Genomic DNA, 20802 nt, shown 5'->3' on the forward strand with positions numbered 1-20802 from the left:
AATCAGAGAGATCCTTGCAAGACACTGGTCCACTTTGTCTCCCTGTCCTATACTGTCAGGAATAGTGGGAGAATATCCACACATGGTTGCACGTAGGGCTCCAAATTTATCTGACATTCTCACTCGGTCCAAATATGTACGAACGTCTGGGGATTCTTGGTTATCTACTGTTCCCAGAACTATGGGAATGTTCCCTTGTGGGCATTGTCAGATCTGTAAATTTGTTGAGCGCACGGAGACGTTCATTGATACGGACAATTTGATTGTATACAAGATTAAAAGCCGAATTAACTGAGCAATTAAAGTAATTTACAGTTTGCAATCTCCTTGCAATAAAATCTATATAGGAAAAACTAAGCGCCAACTTTGCGTGCGCATTGGTGAGCATCCTGGTGACATTAAGCACAAAGAGCCCCTTAGCTCAGCATTTTCTCCCTCACCATCAGTCGAAGACGGATGGACTGACGGTGAAGGGGATTTATGCTTTGAAGTTTAGTAAATGGCCGGGCAATTTTGATAAGGTGCTCCTTAAAAGGTAGAAATTCTGGATTTATAAATTAGATGTATTGATACCTAAAGGACTCAATAGAGTTAAATATACAGGTCTTTGGACTGAACCAAGACCTATCCTGAATACATCTTTCTTGGAATTAGCATGCACATGCCCTTGTGAATATGTTCACAGGAGCAGTGTGTTATTTATTTTAGAAGTGTTTATTATGTTCTATTATAGTTTGATTATGTGGATTTGTTTTTTATTCCTTTATTTATTAATTATTTTGTTGTTGTTTTGGTGTTGAATAGTTTGCTGTGTGTGTACTGCCTAAGAAATGTTGTGGAAGTTCTGCTGATAATTTGATTTGTATGTATGAGCCTTACACCCAAGTATATGGATATGCACAAGGTGCAGTTGGTTCCCCTATGAGAAAAAAGAGGCTGAGTTAGAAGGTGTATTTATAAACGCCTCAGCTAAGGGGTGCCACGTCCTGATGAAGCTGGGCATTGATGTCATGTTCCTGTGCGTCTAATACCGTCCCTTGCATTCTCTTGGCATCACCACTATCTGGTCTCCATGGCATGGATACGACTGTGGGATTGTGGGAATGGAGCTACAGTGCCTGGCCCTAAGCTTATTGAAGCCACTCGGAGCCGCTCTCATACACACTGGGCCACAAGTCAACAGCCTGCGGGTCATGTATCCGTGTGTGGCGTGCTGTTGAGCTGCCACAAGGAGAGTTGGCAGGACCCTGGATCTGTCATACTGGCATGAACTTCATACCACAATCACGGATCTCACAAGCTGACACCTGCAAACGTAACTATGCAATGAACTATCACTGTGCATCCTTTTTTCTTCCTGTGGCAATGAGATTGTTTGATGGGAGATTTACATAGGATCTGTTTATGCTTGACCCTTGATTTCTTTCCACTTCCTCAATGCTACAGCTTGTTGCATAAGGTGTTTACCATCATTCCCTCTATTTCCCTGGATTTCGATTCATGTGTTCATGTGACATTAGTATCATTATTCACGGCCTATGGAACAGCACCATACACATTTATGTACTTTCATTCCAGCCATGGTATACACCCCCGTGGATTTATAAGTCTGCAATAATTGATTGCTACTTCATTATTATCAGAGTTACAGGTTTACCCAGCTACCGGTGCCTGCCAGAGCCTCCAATTTATTATATGCTTTATTTATGACTTGATCGTTATATATGTGGATGCATGGATGGTGTCTAGACATTTATTTGCTATGGACAACGTCGTATTTTTAGAAGGTTGGAAGGTAGAGGTTTTGTTTATTTCATTTGTTTCATTGGTTACAATATAATGAAACGTTTGCAATTTTAGATTTTGTCTTTCTATTTATTGTGGTACTATTTCCCTGTGGCTTAATTGTGTGGTACTTGAATTGTACCCCTCTTCCTGGTACAGTTCCGCTTTTTTCATATGCTGGCCTTTGCCACCGAGCCCCACTCCTATTTTGGAGTTAGTGGATGAGTACCAAGTGGTACTGTTTTGTACCTCTCATATATTTTGTCTCCCAACAATTTTAGTATTTTATTTTAGCTCCAGCACACTCCAGCTTGTGATTGACAGCCTTAGCTCTATTCTTGTGTGCTGTGTGAAGGGGGGTTTGTCCCTTCCCCTCAATCAGCTCTTGAAGATCTCCTCCCAGAGCTCTGCAGTGTGTAATTTCGGGTCTCTGCCCTCTTTTTTTCTGACAGCTCAGACATATAAATTCTGGCCTTTCAGGGACTATAGAGAAGAGTAGACTGCAGATAAACAGGTATAAACTGTAGAAGGATTTGTTTCATCTGAGGCCAGTCACTTTACTGGGTATATGAAAGAGTTTACAACCAGGAGGCCTGGTGATCACATGGGAAGCTGTCTTAAAACATTCAGCTGTTTTCCACTTAGCTAAGTACTGCATATAATTTTCTTAGATACACTTTTCCTGCATAGCTAAATCTGAATATTTTTTTTTTTTTGCAGAGCCTTGTACTGTTTCCAGCAGCAGTCTGGATAAAAACCACATTGAGCTTATCTCACCAGAAGATGCTCTTATGACACATGAGCACGGTACAGAAATAAGAGTAAAATGTAAAAGAAAATTTAAGCGCCGAGGACATTTATTGGCTTTCTGTCATGACGGAGTGATGAAGTATCAAAGATGTTTTTCTGGAAGTAAGTAGTGCGTCTTTTATATCTTATTTCTGCCTAAAGTGGATGTCCAGCCTAAGGCCAGGCGCAAACTTATGCGAGAATGCATGTAAAGCCCAATCCCTTGACAATTATTTGTCTCCCAGTTTTCTCAAACCTACTCATACGTCTACCAATCGCCGACTTGGCTTCATTTCAAGGGTAATTATAGATGTGGCTCTTCTGACTGCTTGTGTTGTTCCCATGTACTGCCGGGACAAAATATATATGCTCCACTACAAGTGGTAAGATTTTTAAGATTGACAATTTTTAGAATTGTAATACTAGTAATGTATATGTTATCACATGTGGAGCATGTTCCGTACGGTACGTGGGAAGAACAATTTGTAGGCTTATGGACAGATTTTGTAAGCATTTGAGTGAGATTAAAGTTAACAAATCTACCAATGTTGCCCATCATTTTAATTCAACACATGGGGGTGATTTGTCCTTGGTACAGGTACAAATTATTGACAATGTAAAAACACCACAGAGGGGAGGGGACACTTTTCACCTCCTTTGTAAAAGGGATGTATTTTGGATTTTTAAACTTCAAACTAGGATACCAAATGGGTTAAACTTCGAGTGGGATGTTACACACTATTATGAATAGGATTGTTGCAGTTTGTTTGCTCTTCCCACTCAGATGTTTTAATTTACCATTTTTCTACCACACTAACACTGGTTGTTACCATATTGATTAGTGGCATCATTTACTTAATTTACTTTATTTATTGGTTTTATTTTATTTGTTACAATTATGGGATTTTATCCAGTGTTTGTGTTGTTTCCTAGATGTACTCTTTGTTTCTTTTCTATTCCTATGGCTGGGTACATTGTATGTTGTGCATTGAGATGGTTAATGAACTGAGTTATATGCACAACTATTGGGTTGTGGTTTATGTCATCGTCCATTTATGATTTCCAACATGATATTTCATCTATGATATGTTATAGATTATGAATTATATTGATGGGTCTGAGTGGAACCTTTTGTCCCTCCCCTTACATACAGTATAAATGTACATTTCGTCTGTTGGTCTCACTATATAACATTGAGTATTTTCTCTTTTGAGACTTTTTGTTTACTGTGCATGTATTTGTATGTACATGGATCCTTTTTCAAAATACTATATCTATTGTCACCTCTCTCCTTCATTTTCACATTTGTAGCTGGGCTTACTCCTTGTCTTGTTAAATAATTATTTGATCCCCTGCAGATTTTGTAAATTTGCCCACTTACAAAGAAATTATCAGTCTGTCATTTTTATCATAGGTGTATTCTAAATGATAGAGACAGAATATCAACCAAAAATCCAGAAAAAACACCTAAAACAAATGCTATGAATTAAGTGGCAGTTCAGTGAGTAAAATAAATATTTGATCCCCAAACAAAACATGACTTAGTACTTGGTGGACAAACCCTTGTTGGCAAGCACAGAGGTAAAACGTTTGCACACATCTCGAGAGGGATTTTGGTCCACTCTTCATTACAGATCTTCTCTTAATGCTTAAGGTTTCTTGGCTGTCTCTTGGCAATTCGTATTGGTAGCTCCCTCCCAAATTTTCTATAGGATTAAGGTCTGGAGACTGACTAGGCCACTCCATAACCTTAATGTGCTTCTTCTTGAGCCACTCCTTTGCTGCCTTGGAGGTATGTTTTGAGTCATTGTCATGCTGGAAGACCCATTCACAACCCATCTTCACTGTTCTGGCTGAGGGAAGGAGGTTCTCATCCATGATTTTACAATACATGGGCCCCATCCATTGACCCCTCAATGCGGCTAAGTCTGTCTGTACCTTTTAGCAGAGAAACAGCCTCGAAGCATAATGTTTCCACCCTGTATTGGACTGTAGGGATGGTGTTCTTAGGGTCATAGTCAGCATCCTCCAAACAAGGCGAGTCGAGTTAATGCCAAAGAGCTCAATTTTGGTCTCATCCGACCACAGCACTCCTAATCCTTCTCTGAATCATTTACTGTATATGTTAATTGGCATGACTGTACATATGCCTTCTTGAGGAGGGGCACTCGCCGTGTTTGGGGGATGAAAAATGCTGACTGAAACGTCTTACCTCTGTGCTTGCCAACAAGGGTTTCTCCACCAAGTACTAAGTCATGTTTTGCTTGGGGATCAAATACTTATTTTACTCACTGAACTGCAATTTATAACATTTGTTTTATGTGTTTCTTCTGGATCTTTGGTTGATATTCTGCCTCTATCATTTAAAAGACACATATGAAAAAATTATAGACTAATCATTTCTTTGTAAGTGGGCAAACTTACAAAATCTGCAGGGGATCAAATAATTATTTTCCCTACTGTACATGCATTTTTTATATTATCAATTTTTATTGAGATTTAACATAACAAATAAAAAGGAGACAATTAAACACTCATATCCATTATTAATCTACACATGATGTCTTAGTTTACATATACTTCTCAATGTATTTTTTTTTACAAACTACATAATAACAATGAAATAAAATAACAAAACATAATCAAACAATCAACCAAAAGAAAAAAAAGAGGGGGGTCAAAATATATATCCTCTGTATAGTATGAGCGTTAGTCAAAGAAAGGGGAAGAAGGAAAAAAAAGGGGGGGATAAAGGAGGTCAAAATATATATCTCTGGCATGTATAGTATGAGGGATAGTCAAAGAAAGGGTAAGAAGAAGAAAAAAAAAACCCTTGTACAAATTCCAAAGTGAATAGTCCACTCAGTGCCAAGATCAGAAAAAAAGGAAGAAATCACCTCCTACCCTGAACTCTTCTCAAAACACCCAACTTAACCATACTATAACATAACACTTAAAACTTAAAGTAAACTAGTATATATAACCAAAACCACCCACACCTTTTACCCACATACATAGTACTTTAATGGTTGAGTATACTGTATATAAATACGTTCATTTTAACATATTCTATTGGCTATGTGTGATTTCTAATGGTGTGTGATTTAAATTAAGTATACAGTATCTCACAAAAGTGAGTACACCCCTCACATTTTTGTAAGTATTTTATTATATCTTTTCATGTGACAACACTGAAGAAATGACACTTTGCTACAATGTAAAGTAGTGAGTGTACAGCTTGTATAACAGTGTAAATTTGCGGTCCCCTCAAAATAACTCAACACACAGCCATTAATGTCTAAAGCGCTGGCAACAAAAGCGAGTACACCCCTAAGTGAAAATGTCCAAATTGGGCCCAAAGTGTCAATATTTTGTGTGGCCACCATTATTTTCCAGCACTGCCTTAACCCTCTTGGGCATGGAGTTCACCAGAGCTTCACAGGTTGCAACTGGAGTCCTCTTCCACTCCTCCATGACGACATCACAGAGCTGGTGAATGTTAGAGACCTTGCACTCCTCCACCTTCCGTTTGAGGATGCCCCACAGATGCTCAATAGGTTTTAGGTCTGGAGACATGCTTGGCCAGTCCATCACCTTTACCCTCAGCTTCTTTAGCAAGGCAGTGGTCATCTTGGAGGTGTGTTTGGGGTCAGAGGCGGCTCTAGGCTTTGTGAGGCCTTAGGCAAAATTTAGACATGAGGCCTTCTCACGCCCATAATGGGAAGAATAATTAAAGCGATAAAAATGTAATACTACATTGCAATGTACAGTGTAAAATGAACTGATGGCAAGCCACCCATGGCCATCCTTCAAGGATTCCAGCATGGTATTGGATCATATCACACCAGCGAGCTCACCCAGACCGTCCCTCCCTTTCCCAGGCTGTGCTCTGCTCTCCGCTGGGTGTGTCTTGTCCGCAGATCACCATTTGTGAGCGGCACAAAGAGATAACATTGACAGCTCAAGGTGGCAGTGCCATCCTTCTTCCCGATGCTGGGCTCTCCCCTCCAGTGGCATAGCACAGGTTGTCAGCACCTGGGGCAAGGCAAGTAATTTGCGCCCCCCCCTAACCCGTGGACTTTTAGCTCTGGTCTGGTCATGTGATCTCCTGTGTCAGTCATCGGTGGCTGCAGGGCAGAGGACCACTTCCTCTGGCTGGTCTAGATCTGTATACGATAGAGTTTTTGGGGACTCAGGTCTCCTGAATGTTCCACCAGGTAGGTAAGAGGAATGCAGCACCTATATGGCCTTCTTTATGCCCTGAGATAGTGTGGAAGACTTAAAGCGGGGGTCCACCTATCTATCGTTTTTTTTTTTTTTTGAGTTCATTCACAAACTTTTCTTCTCAGCATTACATACTCACATATTGTGTGTAATATGTCCGCCTGTGTCAGATTTTGTCGGAAAGAATAACTTATATTATTCACTGCAGGCAGTTTCCATCTTCATTGTGGGCATTTGAAGCCCACAAGCATTTATTTCCTGGATGTGGTGAATGCTGTGCTCCCAGCATTCACCGCTCGTTCCCGCACATGCTCAGTGGCATCCTGGGAAGCCTGAGACTAGCTCCCAGGAGTCTGGGAGAGGCTAGAAACACGACTACTCCCACGGGAGGAGAACCAGGAAGTGCAAAGAAGAATAGAAAAATAAAAGGTAATTACGGTGATTTAAATTTTCTTAAACGGCATGTCAGCATCTAGGCAAGGAAGAGAATACATACAGATATTGTTCAAAATTTGGGTGGAACCCCGCTTTAAAGGGTAAGTTCACCTTTTCACAAAAAATGAAAAGCTGAACTAACTCCAAGTATCCTGGCCACCCCTCTGTACCTTGCTGTTCATAGTGCTCATGAGACCCCATGCTTCCGGTGTAGAGGTCTGTGGTCTTTACACAATTCATGACCCCGGAGGAGGGAGGGGGGCGAGGACAGAGAAAGGGGGGTAGAGAGGATATGGATAGGGAAAAGAAGAGAGAAGAAGGGGGAAAGAGAACATAGAGAGGGAGGGGGGAGAAAGGATGGGGGGAGAGGGGGGTAGAGAAGGGAGGGAGAGAGGACAGAGAGGAAGGGGGAGAGAATGGAGGGGCAGAGAGAGAAAGAGAGAGGACAGAGAGAGGGAGGGGGAGAGAAGATAGAGGGAGGGGGGCAGGATGGAGAGAGGGGGAGGAGAGAGCAGACAGAGGGAGGGGGAGAGAAGATAGAGGGAGGGGGGACAGGATAGAGAGAGGGGGAGGAGAGAGTGGACAGAAAGAGGGGGAGAGGATAGAGAGAAGGAGGGGGGGAGAAAGGGCAAAGGGGAAGGACAGAGAGAAGGAGGGAGGGAGGGAGAAAGGGTAATGAGAGAATGGGGGGAACAGAGAGAGGGAGGGAGGGGAGAGAGGATGGGGGGAGAAGAGAGTGTGGACAGAGGGGGGGAGAGAAGAGAATGAGAGCGAGGGAGGGGAGAGAAGAGAGGGAGGGGGAAGGGGAGAGGATAGAAAGAGGGAGGGGGAGGGGGAGAGGAGAGACTGGACAGGGGGAGGGAGGCAGAAAGGACAGAGGGGAAGAAAACAGGGAGAGAGGAGAGAGGACATGGGGGGAATGATAAAGAGAGGGAGGGGGGAGAAAGGACAAAGGGGAAGGACAGAGAGAGGGAGGGAGGGAGAAAGGGTAGCGAGAGGATGGGGGGAACAGAGAGGGGGAGGGAGGGGAGAGAGGATGGGGGGAGAGGAGAGTGTGGACAGAGGGAGGGGGAGAGAGAAGAGAATGAGAGCGAGGGAGGGGAGAGTAGAGAGGGAGGGGGAGGGGGGAGAAGATAGAAAGAGGGAGGGGGAGGAGAGAGGAGAGACTGGACAGGGGGAGGGAGGCAGAAAGGACAGAGGGGAAGAAAACAGGGAGAGAGGACATGGGGGGAATGATAGAGAGAGGGAGGGGGGAGAAAGGACAAAGGGGAAGGACAGAGAGAGGGCGGGAGGGAGAAAGGGTAGAGAGAGAATGGGGGGAACAGAGAGAGGGAGGGTGGGAGGGGAGAGAGGATGGGGGGGAGAGGAGAGTGTGGACAGAGGGAGGGGGAGGGGAGAGAAGAGAATGAGAGAGAGGGAGGGGAGAGAAGAGGGGGGAGGATAGAAAAAGGGAGGGGAGAGGAGAGAGTGGACAGGGGGAGGGAGGCAGAAAGGACAGAGGGGAAGAAAACAAGGACGGGAGGAGAGAGGACATGGGGGGAATGATGGAGAGGGGGAGGGGGAGAGAGAGGAGGGAGGAGAGAAGAGAAAGGGAGGGGTGATGAAAATAATGGGGGGGTAGGAGGGTTAGAGGGCAGAGAGAGGGGGGATATAGAGTAGGGTAGGTAGAAGGAGACTGTGTGGCCCCGCCCTGAGCTATATAAGAACTGTCACAGAGAAGAAGCGTCAGTCAGCGGGAGCATCCCATGGAGGTGGAATGGTTGCGGCTTTTTTTTTTTTTCGGTCCATCGGGCGGCATGATAGAAGATGAATGGACATCGCTGGACATTTTTTTTTTTTTAATAAAGGACTTGTCCCAAGCTGTCTCTTGTCTTTTTTACTATTTTTGACACTTTTTTTGTGAAATGGTAGGGATACAATTACAATGTACCCCATTACCAATTCACATAGGGGGGGAGGCCGAGATCTGGGGGTCCCCTTGTTGAAGGGGGCTTCCAGATTCCGATAAGCCCCCCACCCGCATACCCCCACAACCACTGGGCAAGGGTTCTGGGGATGAGACCCTTGTCCCCGTCAACATGGGGACAAGGTGCTTTGGGGTCAGACCCCAAAGCACCCTCCCCATGTTGAGGGCATGTGGCCAAATACGGTTCAGGAGGGGGGGCACTCTCCTGCCCCCCCTCTTTTCCTGCGGCCTGCCAGGTTGCGTGCTCGGATAAGGGTCTGGTATGGATTTTGGGGGGACCCCTATGCCATTTTTGGGGGACAGGGTTCCCCTTAAAATCCATACCAGACCCTACTTTTGTCCCTGTCCCCCCATGTGCCCCCCCTAAATATGAAAGCTGTAGATGCCACTGGGTATTTGTACCCCTTATGTAGGAACCCTGAGCTATAGGCCAAGTCTCCCTCCACCCAGAAGATGGAAATGAGAAGAGCCTTGGGGACAAAAAATTATCCAATGTCTGTGAGCGGCGGCTAGAGAACCTGCAGCCCGCAGACAAAACTGGTGCCAAACCTGGATCCGCATGTAAAACTGTGAGGTATTTGGAAAAAATCTTTTTTAAACTCCTGCGAAAAAGTAGTGACAAAAGTTGTAGGATTAGAAACTTCCACTTATTTTTTCATTTTTGAAACAACGCAGGCCCAGCAGCTAAAGAGAGCCCAGCCGGCAGATCTGCTTTCTTTGAAGAAGGCTGCCTCAAAGGAGTACCTATCAGAGGTTTGGCTTGTTCATTATAAACAGAACAGGCCTTGGGCAGGTTCCTATGTCTGGCAGGCATTACAAATGGAGGTCAAGGCTGTGCAGGGAGTCAGGGAGGGGGGGTACGGTACAGAGGACATTATAGTTGAACCTTGTAGGTGACAAGGGGCCTGTGTCTGGAGGGAACGGCACTGCGGGGTGATGGATACCTCTGCTCTCCTTGAAGCCTGCATGTGTTCTGTTGTTGGTGACATTACAGATCATATTTGATATCTGATAGGGTATTATTGTATATATAAATGGATATTCCGCTATACTGAGTGCATTACATGACTGGCATGAGTCTTATAGGTGACTGACCACTGTGCTGTATATGACATGCTCCTGACCACTGCACTCTGTACACTGAGCTGTATATGGCACACTTCTGACCACTGCACTCTGTACACTGGACTGTATATGACATGTTCCTGACCACTGCACTCTATACACTGAGCTGTATATGACATGTTCCTGACCACTGCACTCTGTACACTGGGCTGTATATGACATGCTCCTGACCACTGTACTCTGTACACTGAGCTGTATTTGATATGCTCCTCCTGACCACTGCACTCTGTACTCTTCGCTTTAAATGACATGCTCCTGTCCACAGCACCCTGTACACTGAGCTGTATATGGCATACTCCTGACCACTGCACTCTGTACACTGGACTGTATATGAAATGCACCTGACCACTGCACTCTGTACACTGGGCTGTATATGACACATTCCTAACCACTGCACTCTGTACACTACACTGTACTGTGTATGATATGTTCCTGACCACTGCACTCTGTACACTGCACTGTACTGTGTATGACACGTTCCTGATCACTGCACTCTATACACTGGGCTGTATATGACATGTTCCTAACCACTGCACTCTGTACATGCACTGTACTGTGTATGATATGTTCCTGACCACTATACTCTATACACTGAGCTGTATATGACATGTTCCTGATCACTGCACTCTGTACACTGGGCTGTATATGACACGTTCCTAACCACTGCACTCTGTACACTGCACTGTACTGTGTATGACATGTTCCTGACCATTGCACTCTGTACACTGCACTGTACAGTGGGGACGGAAAGTATTCAGACCCCCTTAAATTTTTCACATTTTGTTATATGGCAGCCATTTGCTAAAATCATTTAGGCCCCTTTCACACGTGCGGACCGTATGTCTGTATTTCATCCATCCGTTTTGGGATGAAATACGGACATACATGCATCCCTATGGGATAGCGGGTGTCAGCGGATGAACATCCGCTGACAACCGATATCATCTGGCCCCGCTATTATCCGATTCTGAAGACGGAGGAAAATCCTATTTTTCTATCCGTCTGCAGAGCGGATCAAATGAACACGGACAGATGGTCCGTGTTCATCCGATCCCCCATAGGGGAGAGTGGAGATCTGGCAGGGCGGTCCCTGCACAGTGTGCAGGGACTGCCCTGTCATCCGCTGGCTCAGCGAGGATCAATGTAGCGATCCCTGCTGAGCAAGCGGATGTTCACGGGTCAGATCAACATGGATTCGCACGTGTGAAAGGGGCCTTAAGTTCATTTTTTTCCTCATTAATGTACACACAGCACTCCATATTGACAGAAAATCAGAGAATTGTTGACATTTTTGCAGATTTATTAAAAAAGAAAAACTGAAATATCACATGGTCCTAAGTATTCAGACCCTTTGCTGTGACACTCATATATTTAACTCAGGTGCTGTCCATTTCTTCTGATCATCCTTGAGATGGTTCTACGCCTTCATTTGAGTCCAGCTGTGTTTGATTATACTGATTGGACTTGATTAGGAAAGCCACACACCTGTCTGTACAAGACCTTACAGATCACAGTGCATGTCAGAGCAAATGAGAATCATGAGGTCAAAGGAACTGAAGAGCTCAGAGACAGAATTATGGCAAGGCACAGATCTGGCCAAGGTTACAAAAACATTTCTGCTGCACTTAAGGTTCCTAAGAGCACAGTGGCCTCCATAATCCTTAAATGGAAGACGTTTGGGACGTCCAAAACCCTTCCTAGAGCTGGCCGTCCGGCCAAACTGAGCTATCGGGGGAGAAGAGCCTTGGTGAGAGAGGTAAGAAATAACCCAAAAATCACTGTGGCTGAGCTCCAGAGATGCAGTCAGGAGATGGGAGAAAGTTGTAGAAAGTCAACCATCACTGCAGCCCTACACCAGTCGGGGCTCTATGGCAGAATGGCCCGACGGAAGCCTCTCCTCAGTGCAAGACACATGAAAGCCCGCATGGAGTTCTCTAAAAAAACACCTGAAGGACTCCAAGATGGTGAGAAATAAGATTCTCTGGTCTGATCAGACCAAGATAGAACTTTTTGGCCTTAATTCTAAGCAGTATGTGTGGAGAAAACCAGGCACTGCTCATCACCTGTCCAATACAATCCCAACAGTGAAGCATGGTGGTGGCAGCATCATACTGTGGGGGTGTTTTTCAGCTGCAGGGACAGGACGACTGGTTGCAATCGAGGGAAAGATGAATGCAGCCAAGTACAGGGATATCCTGGACGAAAACCTTCTCCAGAGTGCTCAGGACCTCAGACTGGGCCGAAGGTTTACCTTCCAACAAGACAATGACCCTAAGCACACAGCTAAAATAACGAAGGAGTGGCTTCACAACAACTCCTTGACTGTTCTTGAATGGCCCAGCCAGAGCCCTGACTTAAACCCAATTGAGCATCTCTGGAGAGACCTAAAAATGGCTGTCTACCAACGTTTACCATCCAACCTGACAGAACTGGAGAGGATTTGCAAGGAGGAATGGCAGAGGATCCCCAAATCCAGGTGTGAAAAACTTGTTGCATCTTTCCCAAAAAGACTCATGGCTGTATTAGATCAAAAGGGTGCTTCTACTAAATACTGAGCAAAGGGTCTGAATATTTAGGACCATGTGATATTTCAGTTTTTCTTTTTTAATAAATCTGCAAAAATGTCAACAATTCTGTGTTTTTCTGTCAATATGGGGTGCTGTGTGTATATTAATGAGAAAAAAAATGAACTTAAATGATTTTAGGAAATGGCTGCAATGTAACAAAGAGTGAAAAATGTAAGGGGGTCTGAATACTTTCTGTCCCCACTTTATATGACATGTTCCTGACCACTGCACTCTGTACACTACACTGTATATGACATGCTCCTGACCACTGCACTCTGTACACTGTACTGTGTATGACATGCTCCTGACCACTGCAATCTGTACACTACAAAGAAGCTGTGAGGGAGCCCGGGTAAGGTGAGTATAAGGGGATCGGCTGTTATCTTGCTCTGCATTTACATGGTGACAGTGTCTCTTCAAATCTGATACAGTGGAACCTTGGATTACGAGCATAATCCATTCCAGGAGAATGCTTGTAATCCAAAGCAGTTGCATATCAAAGCGAAAGTTTCCCCATAGAAGTCAATGGAAACGAAGATAATTCGTTCCACATTGACTTCTATTACATGCAATACCGCATGTAGCCAGAGGTGGGGGCGCCGGAGAGCCTCAGAAATACTCGGGGACGGCTCGGCTGAACTCGGAAGGCCTCGGAAAGGCTCGGAAACACTCGGGAACGGAGTATTTCCGAGTGCTTCAGAGTATTTCCGATCAGCTCCGAACCATTCCGAGTGTCCCCGGTGCCCCTGCACCTCTGGCCAAATGTGGTACTGCACCGCCCATTAGCTTGAATTCTGCTCGCAAACCGAGTCAGAATTAAAAAAAAAAAAAAGTTGCTCGTCTTTCAAAACACTCGTTAACCGCGTTACTCGTAAACCAAGGTTCCACTGTATTCTTATTTTGCCATGCAAAATCCAGACTGAGGGAGGGAGGGAAGGAGGGAGGGGCAGTAATGTTAAACAATCCATGACATTAAAAAAAAATGCTGTCAGTCTAACACTGGCTGCTTGCATACAGAAGAGGGCAGTTGGACTTTAATTGACAAAGGACAGTAACAATTCAGCAGCAGCATCCTTGCATACCTTTATCTCTATGATTAATTAACTGCTTGCCGCCCGCCCACCGTCAAATGACGGCGGGGCAGTGTGGTTCTCATTCTGGGACAAGGTCATATAACGGCGTCCCAGAACGGCCACTCTCGTGCACCCGCAGGGACGCACAGCGCGGCTATCGTGGCTGCGCCGTGTTGCTAGGACACGGCGCAACCCCGATCTCTGTAAAGAGCCGCGTCTGCGGCTCTTTAACCATGTGATCGGCTGTGTCCAATAACAAGCGGTCACATGTAAACAAGGAAATGAAAGTAATCGTCTCTCCTTGCCTCACACTGACAGAGTGTGAGGAGAGGAGAGCCGATCAGCGGCATCTCCTCACAGGGGAACATCTAGGGATGCAATCAGGGAACTGATTACAATAAATAAATACAGTGTCACAAAACAGTGCCCACCATTTCCCACCAATGCCAGCATACAGTGCCCATCAGTGGCAGCAATCAGTGCCCACCACTGCCCACAAGTGCCACCAATCGGTGCCCATTAGCGATGCTAGTCAGTGCTGGCAATCAGTGCCACCTAGCAGTGCTGCCCATTAATGCCCATCACTGCTGTCGATCAATGCCCATCAGTGTCGCCCATCAGTGCCACCTATCAGTGCCCTTCTGTACCTCATATCCGTGTCACCCACCAGTACCGCCTATCAGTGCCCACCAGTGCCGCCTATCAGTGCCCACCAGTGCCGCCTATTAGTGCCCATCAGTGTCACCCAACAGTTCTCATAAGTGCCACCTATCAGTGCTCATCAGTGCCACCTATCAGTGCCCATAAGTGTGGCATTTTAGTGCCTCCCCATAAGTGCCAACTCATCAATGCCCACCAGTTCAGCCCATCGGTGCCACCTCATCAGTGCACATCAGTGAAGGCAAAAAATTACTTAGTTACAAAATTTACTGACAGAAGAAAAGCAAAAAAACATTTTTTTTTTCAAAGTTTTTGGTCTTTTTATTTTTTTTTTTTGTAAAAAACAAAAAAACCCAGCAGTGATTAAATACCACCAAAAGAAAGCTCTATTTGTGTGAAGAAAATGATAAAAAATTTGTTTGGATACAGTATAGCATGACCGCGCAATTGCCATTCAAAGTGCGACAGCGCTGAAAGCTGAAAATTGGCCTGGGCAGGAAGGGGATGTAAGTGCCTGGTATTAAAGTGGTTAAAGAGCAACTGCAGTCTGCCCACATAATTTGTAATAAAAAAATCTTTGCCATTCTGAAGCTTCCCTCCAACCACTTTGCATATTATTTTATATATACTGTGATTCTGTACTTGCCAAATATGCTGCAGAAATCTCCCTCCACTGCTACTATTTTAACTGTGGGCAGCTGAAGCTGCTGCCTGTTCACTTCCTGGATTTACACAGACACACAGAGGCACACCTCCAGCTCTGCAGCTCTCATTGGGTCTCTTATGACTCATCCCCCCTCCCTTCCTGGCCAACTCTCACCAGAGAGAGAGAGAGCTGTGCATGATGTCATAAGCCTAGGCTAATGACCAGAAAAGAAACAGGAAGTGGGCTGTATAAGGGATTTACTGGCAGAAAAAAAATGTTTTACTATCCAAAGTTAAAACAACAAGAGCAGAAGATTTAATAGATGGAAAAATGAAACAATGACTGAAGTTCCACTTTAAGATTTTATTTTCATTTTTCGGCTCTCTTTATTTTTATGTTTTTTTTTTTTATTTAGGTACATGTCAACTAGACCAAGAACAAATGGATGACAACTTCATAGAACTGGACGATAAACACGATGGTGAATCATTGTACAGGGAAGGTGAAACTGTCCAGTTTAAATGTAAGGCTGGATACTTTAATAGGACTTCATTGACCGCAACATGCGCTAAACCAGTAGAAACTGAAAGCGTATCCGTTGAACCAACACTGGCTTATCCAACCTGCATAAGTGAGTGGGAATTTATCGCACTTTCTAATGTAGTACTTTTTTTTCCACAGTGTATTGGGGTTATTTATTTAAAAAAATAATAATAAATAAATTTAAAATAATGCTGGGCAAATCTCACAAATCTAACATGATTATTTCCTATGATCGTCAACTCCATCTGGTGGCCATAATATGGTATTTTCCTGAAATACCTCAATCTTAAAAAAAAATATCACATTATGGTCACTAGATGGAGCTGACGAGCATAGGAAATAATCCTATTAGATAAGCAACAGGGAAAGTTTGTTAAAGCCGGGCAAATGCTAGAACTGAACTGAAGGAACTAATATTTAATTGATCAAAGGGGTTGATCCAAAACAGTCAAGCTGGGAAGGAAAGGGCTGGATGATTCTGGACATCCTTCAGCTAGTTAATGAGGCGGGCTCTATTTGGCTTGCTGCAGCTTCTAATGCACACTATGAGAAGCTCACAGTGTGCAGTGAAATCACAGCATGCGTTTTCAGTAAAACTTGTGGCAAAAAAAATAACATCACCTTGGAGTGTCTACTTTCAACAAAGGTGTTATTTTAGGGACATTCATACTATCCTGCCATTTTATCTTAATAGGGAAACTTTTTTTTTATTATTTTTTTTTTTCATTTTTGGTCTATTTCTCTAGTTAAAATAGAAAAATATATAAAATTCCTTTGAGTACAGTGTTGCATGACTGAGTAGTTGTCAGTCAAGGTGTCAAAGCATTGAAAACTGAAAAATTTGCCCGGTAATGAAGGTGTTAGAGGCTGGTAATCAAGTGGTTAACCACTTGCTGATCTCCTACTGCCGCACGCCGATATACGTCGGCACATTGGCAGCGGTGGGCAAATGGGCATACCTGTACGTCCCCTTTAATTGGCGGGGCTAGCGGGCGCGTGTGCGCCACGTACAGCGTGACCGTGCCCGCGGGACCGGCGGACTTTATGTCCGCCGGTCTCCCGGTGATCGTGTCACGGAGCCGCAAAACAAGGCATTTCCTTGTTCTGCCTAGTGACACGACAGAGATCACTGCTCTCTGTCATCGAGAGAAGTGATCGCTGTCATGTGAGTGGTAGCTCATCCCCCCCACAGTAATGGCGCTTACACACGATCTGAATTTCCGACAACAAATGTTCGATGTGAGCTTGTTGGAAATTCCGAATGTGTGTAGGATCCATCGGACATTTTCCGACAACAAAAATTTGAAAGCTGGTAATCAAATTTTCCAACAACAAAATCGGTTCCCGGAAATTCTGATCTTGTGTACACAATTCCGACGCACAAAATTCCACGTGTAGCAATAACTCACGGTGGAGCTGCTGGTTTAAATTGGGCTGTTACCGTCACCTTTGTTACCTCTATTTCACCAGAACCGGGTCTAGGGTCCCGTTGAGCGTAATACCAAACAATGTAGGCACCGGACACTTGAGTATCTTTTTCAATGCTTTAATAAAAGTAACTGAAGGAAGTAGCAGGAAAGAGGTAGAAGAAGAGTTGCAGGGAAGTTCAAATACATTTTCTTAGTGTAGTATTAGGAATTGTAATCTTGTGGATGAATGTACTCTCCTTTTAGAGTTGAATCTTTGCCCGCCCGGATAGGTTTCTCTCACTAACCTAGCAGCCAGTACGTAGCAGGAACAAAAGTCTCTGCCACAGACTTGAATAGAACAAAACCCGTACGATCCTCTGGCACAGGATGTAATGGTTTACGATGAATAGCAAACACAGCAAACCTTTAAGCCGACCCGGCAGTACTATGCGGTAGGATAACTTTAGGATGCGTCCTCCAACTGAGTCACCAGGCCCCTCTCCAGACCAGCACTCTGCATGATCCTTCCATGACGGGTCCTCCCCTGGGATCTTCTCAGTTGTCCAGCTTGTTCCCTTAGGACAGACAGCACAGGACCATTCCCTCGCCGCTGTGGTAGGCCCCAGACAGGCTTCTGGGCCCACCCACAGGCTGCAGCAACGTGGGCCTCCCGGTCGGAGGACCACGCGGTAGTACTCCTAGCACATACCTGTCGGCCAGGTGGTTAAGCAGGTGGAACGAAAGACCCTAAAAACATGGTGTCTGTCCCATAAATACCCTCTCCCAGAATGCAACTCGGAGGACCACCTCCACCGAGTTATCTCCGGGACAGAGGAGCACTCATACGCTTCAACGTGTTGCTTTTCCAACACCGACCCATGGTGACAACGACACCCACAGGCACAGTGTGAAACTATATGCAACACAGCCAAACTGGAACAGAGGCTAAATCTGACCATGTATGAACAGATAACCCACTAAATTTACCTATAAGCGGTAGATTGAAAATCTACCAGCGCTACACACGCATGCTCAGAATCAAGCAGAAGAGCCACACTGGCTATTGAACTTCCTTTTTCTAGTCCCGTCGTACATGTTGTATGTCACCGCGTTCTTGACGTCTAGAATTTCCAACGACATTTGTGTGACCGTTTGTATGCATGACAAGTTTGAGCCAACATCCGAAGGAAAAAATCCACGGTTTTGTTGTCGGAATGTCCGATCGTCTGTACGCGGCATAAGAATCACTCCCTAGGACACACTTAACCCCTTCATCGCCCCCTAGTGGTTAACCCCTTCCCTGCCAATGTCATTTACACAGTAATCAGTGCATTTTTATAGCACTGATCGCTGTATAAATGACAATGGTCCCAAAATAGTGTCAAAAGTGTCCGATGTGTCCGCCATAATGTCGCAGGCATGATAAAAATCAGATTACTAATAAAAAAAAAAATAATAAAAATGCCATAAATCTATCCCCTATTTTGTAGACGCTATAACTTTTGCGCAAACCAATCAATATACGCTTATTGGGATTTTTTTACCAAAAATATGTAGAAGAATACATATCGGCCTAAACTAAGGAGAAAATTAGGTTTTTTTATATATTTTGGGGGGATATTTATTATAGCAAAAAGTACGAAATATTGCTTTTTTTTGCAAGTTGTCGCTATTTTTTTGTTTATAGCGCAAAAAATAAAAACCGCAGAGGTGATCAAATACCACCAAAGGAAATCTCTATTTGTGGGAAAAAAAGGATGTCAATTTTGTTTGGGTGCAACGCCGCACGACCGCGCAATTGTCAGTTAAAGCAACGCAGTGCCGAATTGCAAAAAGTGCTCTGGTCAGGAAGGGGGTAAATTCCTCTGGGGCTGAAGCGGTTAAAGTAGAACTCAAAATCACACACATAATACAGTCTTTCATTAACATTAAACTGGTTCTAAATGTGAAATGTTTTTTTTTACCTTAATGCATTCTCTGCATTAACCGGCTCACGCAGATATACTGAGGCAGAATGGCTCCCCTGGGTGAAATCTAGTACGGGTACGTCCTTCCCTTTTAGCGGCCACCAGAGGGCGCGCGCCCGCTGCACGACGGGAGGCCCGATGCGCATGGCTGGCGGGCACAATCACCACCGGCCACGCACGAACGCGTGCACAGGGATTTTTTCCCTCAGTGTGTTCTAACTGTATGGGGATAGGATTGACTAGGAGAGGAGGAACAAAAACGATATGGCTCCTCTTCCCTGACAGCACAAAATCCCTGTGCTGTCAGGGAAGAGGAGCCATATCGTTTTTGTTCCTCCTCTCCTAGTCAATCCTATCCCCATACAGTTAGAACACACTGAGGGAAAGAGGAGCCATATCGTTTGTTCCTCCTCCCCTAATCAATCCTATTCCCCCACAGTTAGAACACACTGAGGGAACACAATTAACCCCTTGATCGCCCCCTAGTGTTAACCCCTTCCCTGCCAGTGACATTTACACAGTAATCAATGCATTTTTATAGCACTGATCGCTGTATAAATGTCAATGGTCCCAAAATAGTGTCAAAAGTGTCCAATCTGTCTGTCGCAATGTCGCAGTACCGCTAAAAATCGCAGATCGCCGCCATTACTAGTAAAAAAAAAAAAAAAAAAATAATAAAAATGCCATAAATCTTTCCCATAGTTTGTAGACACTATAACTTTTGCGCAAAACAATCAATATACGCTTATTGCGATTTTTTTTTTTTTTTTTTTACCAAGAATATGTAGAACAATATCCCAGCCATCCCAGTGCTGGTAGGCGGAAGTGTGAACCACTAAGCCACTGAGCTGCCCATAAGTAAAAGTTGACCATTGTAAGCAACCCCAGTTGGGTACTACTGTATGGTTTCTCCTAACTCCTGTTACTGTCACTTTCACTGCATAGCTTGCATTGCAAGAAAAATATAAACCAAGGCATGTGAAATTTAAAAAAAAGAATTAAAATGAATAAACAAAATACTGTCTTAACAAGCATTAAAGTGGATGTAAACCCAATGTCATCCTTTCTAAAGTACTGCCATAGGGGTTATCTATAAGGATATTCCTGCCTCCTGCATGTATCTTTACCTGTCAAATGTCTCCCCTCTGTCTGTTATGAGACCAGAAAAACTGCAGATTCTGTGGGTGGGTCTGTTGTCTGGATCTCGGTGGGTGGAGTCGTGATGTCAGTAGACTCCCCGCCCACCTCTACACTCCCCTTGTCAATATGCATTTTCTCCTGTGTATGTCTAACACTGAACTTCTGCTATGATCTCTAACATCCAGTGAAAAGACAGGAAAGTAACCACATGACTTCAGCATGCCAAATCATGCTGAGGTGTGGAACATCCAATCCTTGCAGAGCTGCTGAAGAAAGGAGTGGGAGGGGGAATTAAAAAATACTGCATGTCTTAGGCTGTCACTCACAGCAAGGGGGAGGATTCGACAAAGTTTTTCTCTGTCAAGTTTTATCTCACTGAACAATAAAAGGGGATTGCTCAGAGATGGATTAACTTTTTGTGGCAAGACTGGGCTCAAATGATAGGAAATCTTATACTCTATATTATGACATAA

At 44.3% G+C, this 20802-nt stretch overlaps 1 protein-coding gene across 3 annotated transcripts in view; it reads left to right on the forward strand.

The window, feature by feature from the left end:
* LOC141117114 (coagulation factor XIII B chain-like) overlaps positions 1-20802 on the forward strand; it is a 124278-nt gene that overhangs the window by 21884 nt on the left and 81592 nt on the right. For all 3 annotated transcript variants that reach the window (XM_073609741.1, XM_073609739.1, XM_073609740.1), the window contains exons 6-7: positions 2506-2697; positions 15686-15901. In XM_073609741.1, coding sequence (XP_073465842.1) covers positions 2506-2697; positions 15686-15901 — 408 coding nt within the window. The remainder of the gene's footprint in view (positions 1-2505; positions 2698-15685; positions 15902-20802) is intronic.

This window comes from Aquarana catesbeiana, linkage group LG13 (genome assembly GCF_042186555.1).
Source record: "Aquarana catesbeiana isolate 2022-GZ linkage group LG13, ASM4218655v1, whole genome shotgun sequence".
In the NCBI taxonomy this organism is placed as follows: domain Eukaryota; kingdom Metazoa; phylum Chordata; class Amphibia; order Anura; family Ranidae; genus Aquarana; species Aquarana catesbeiana.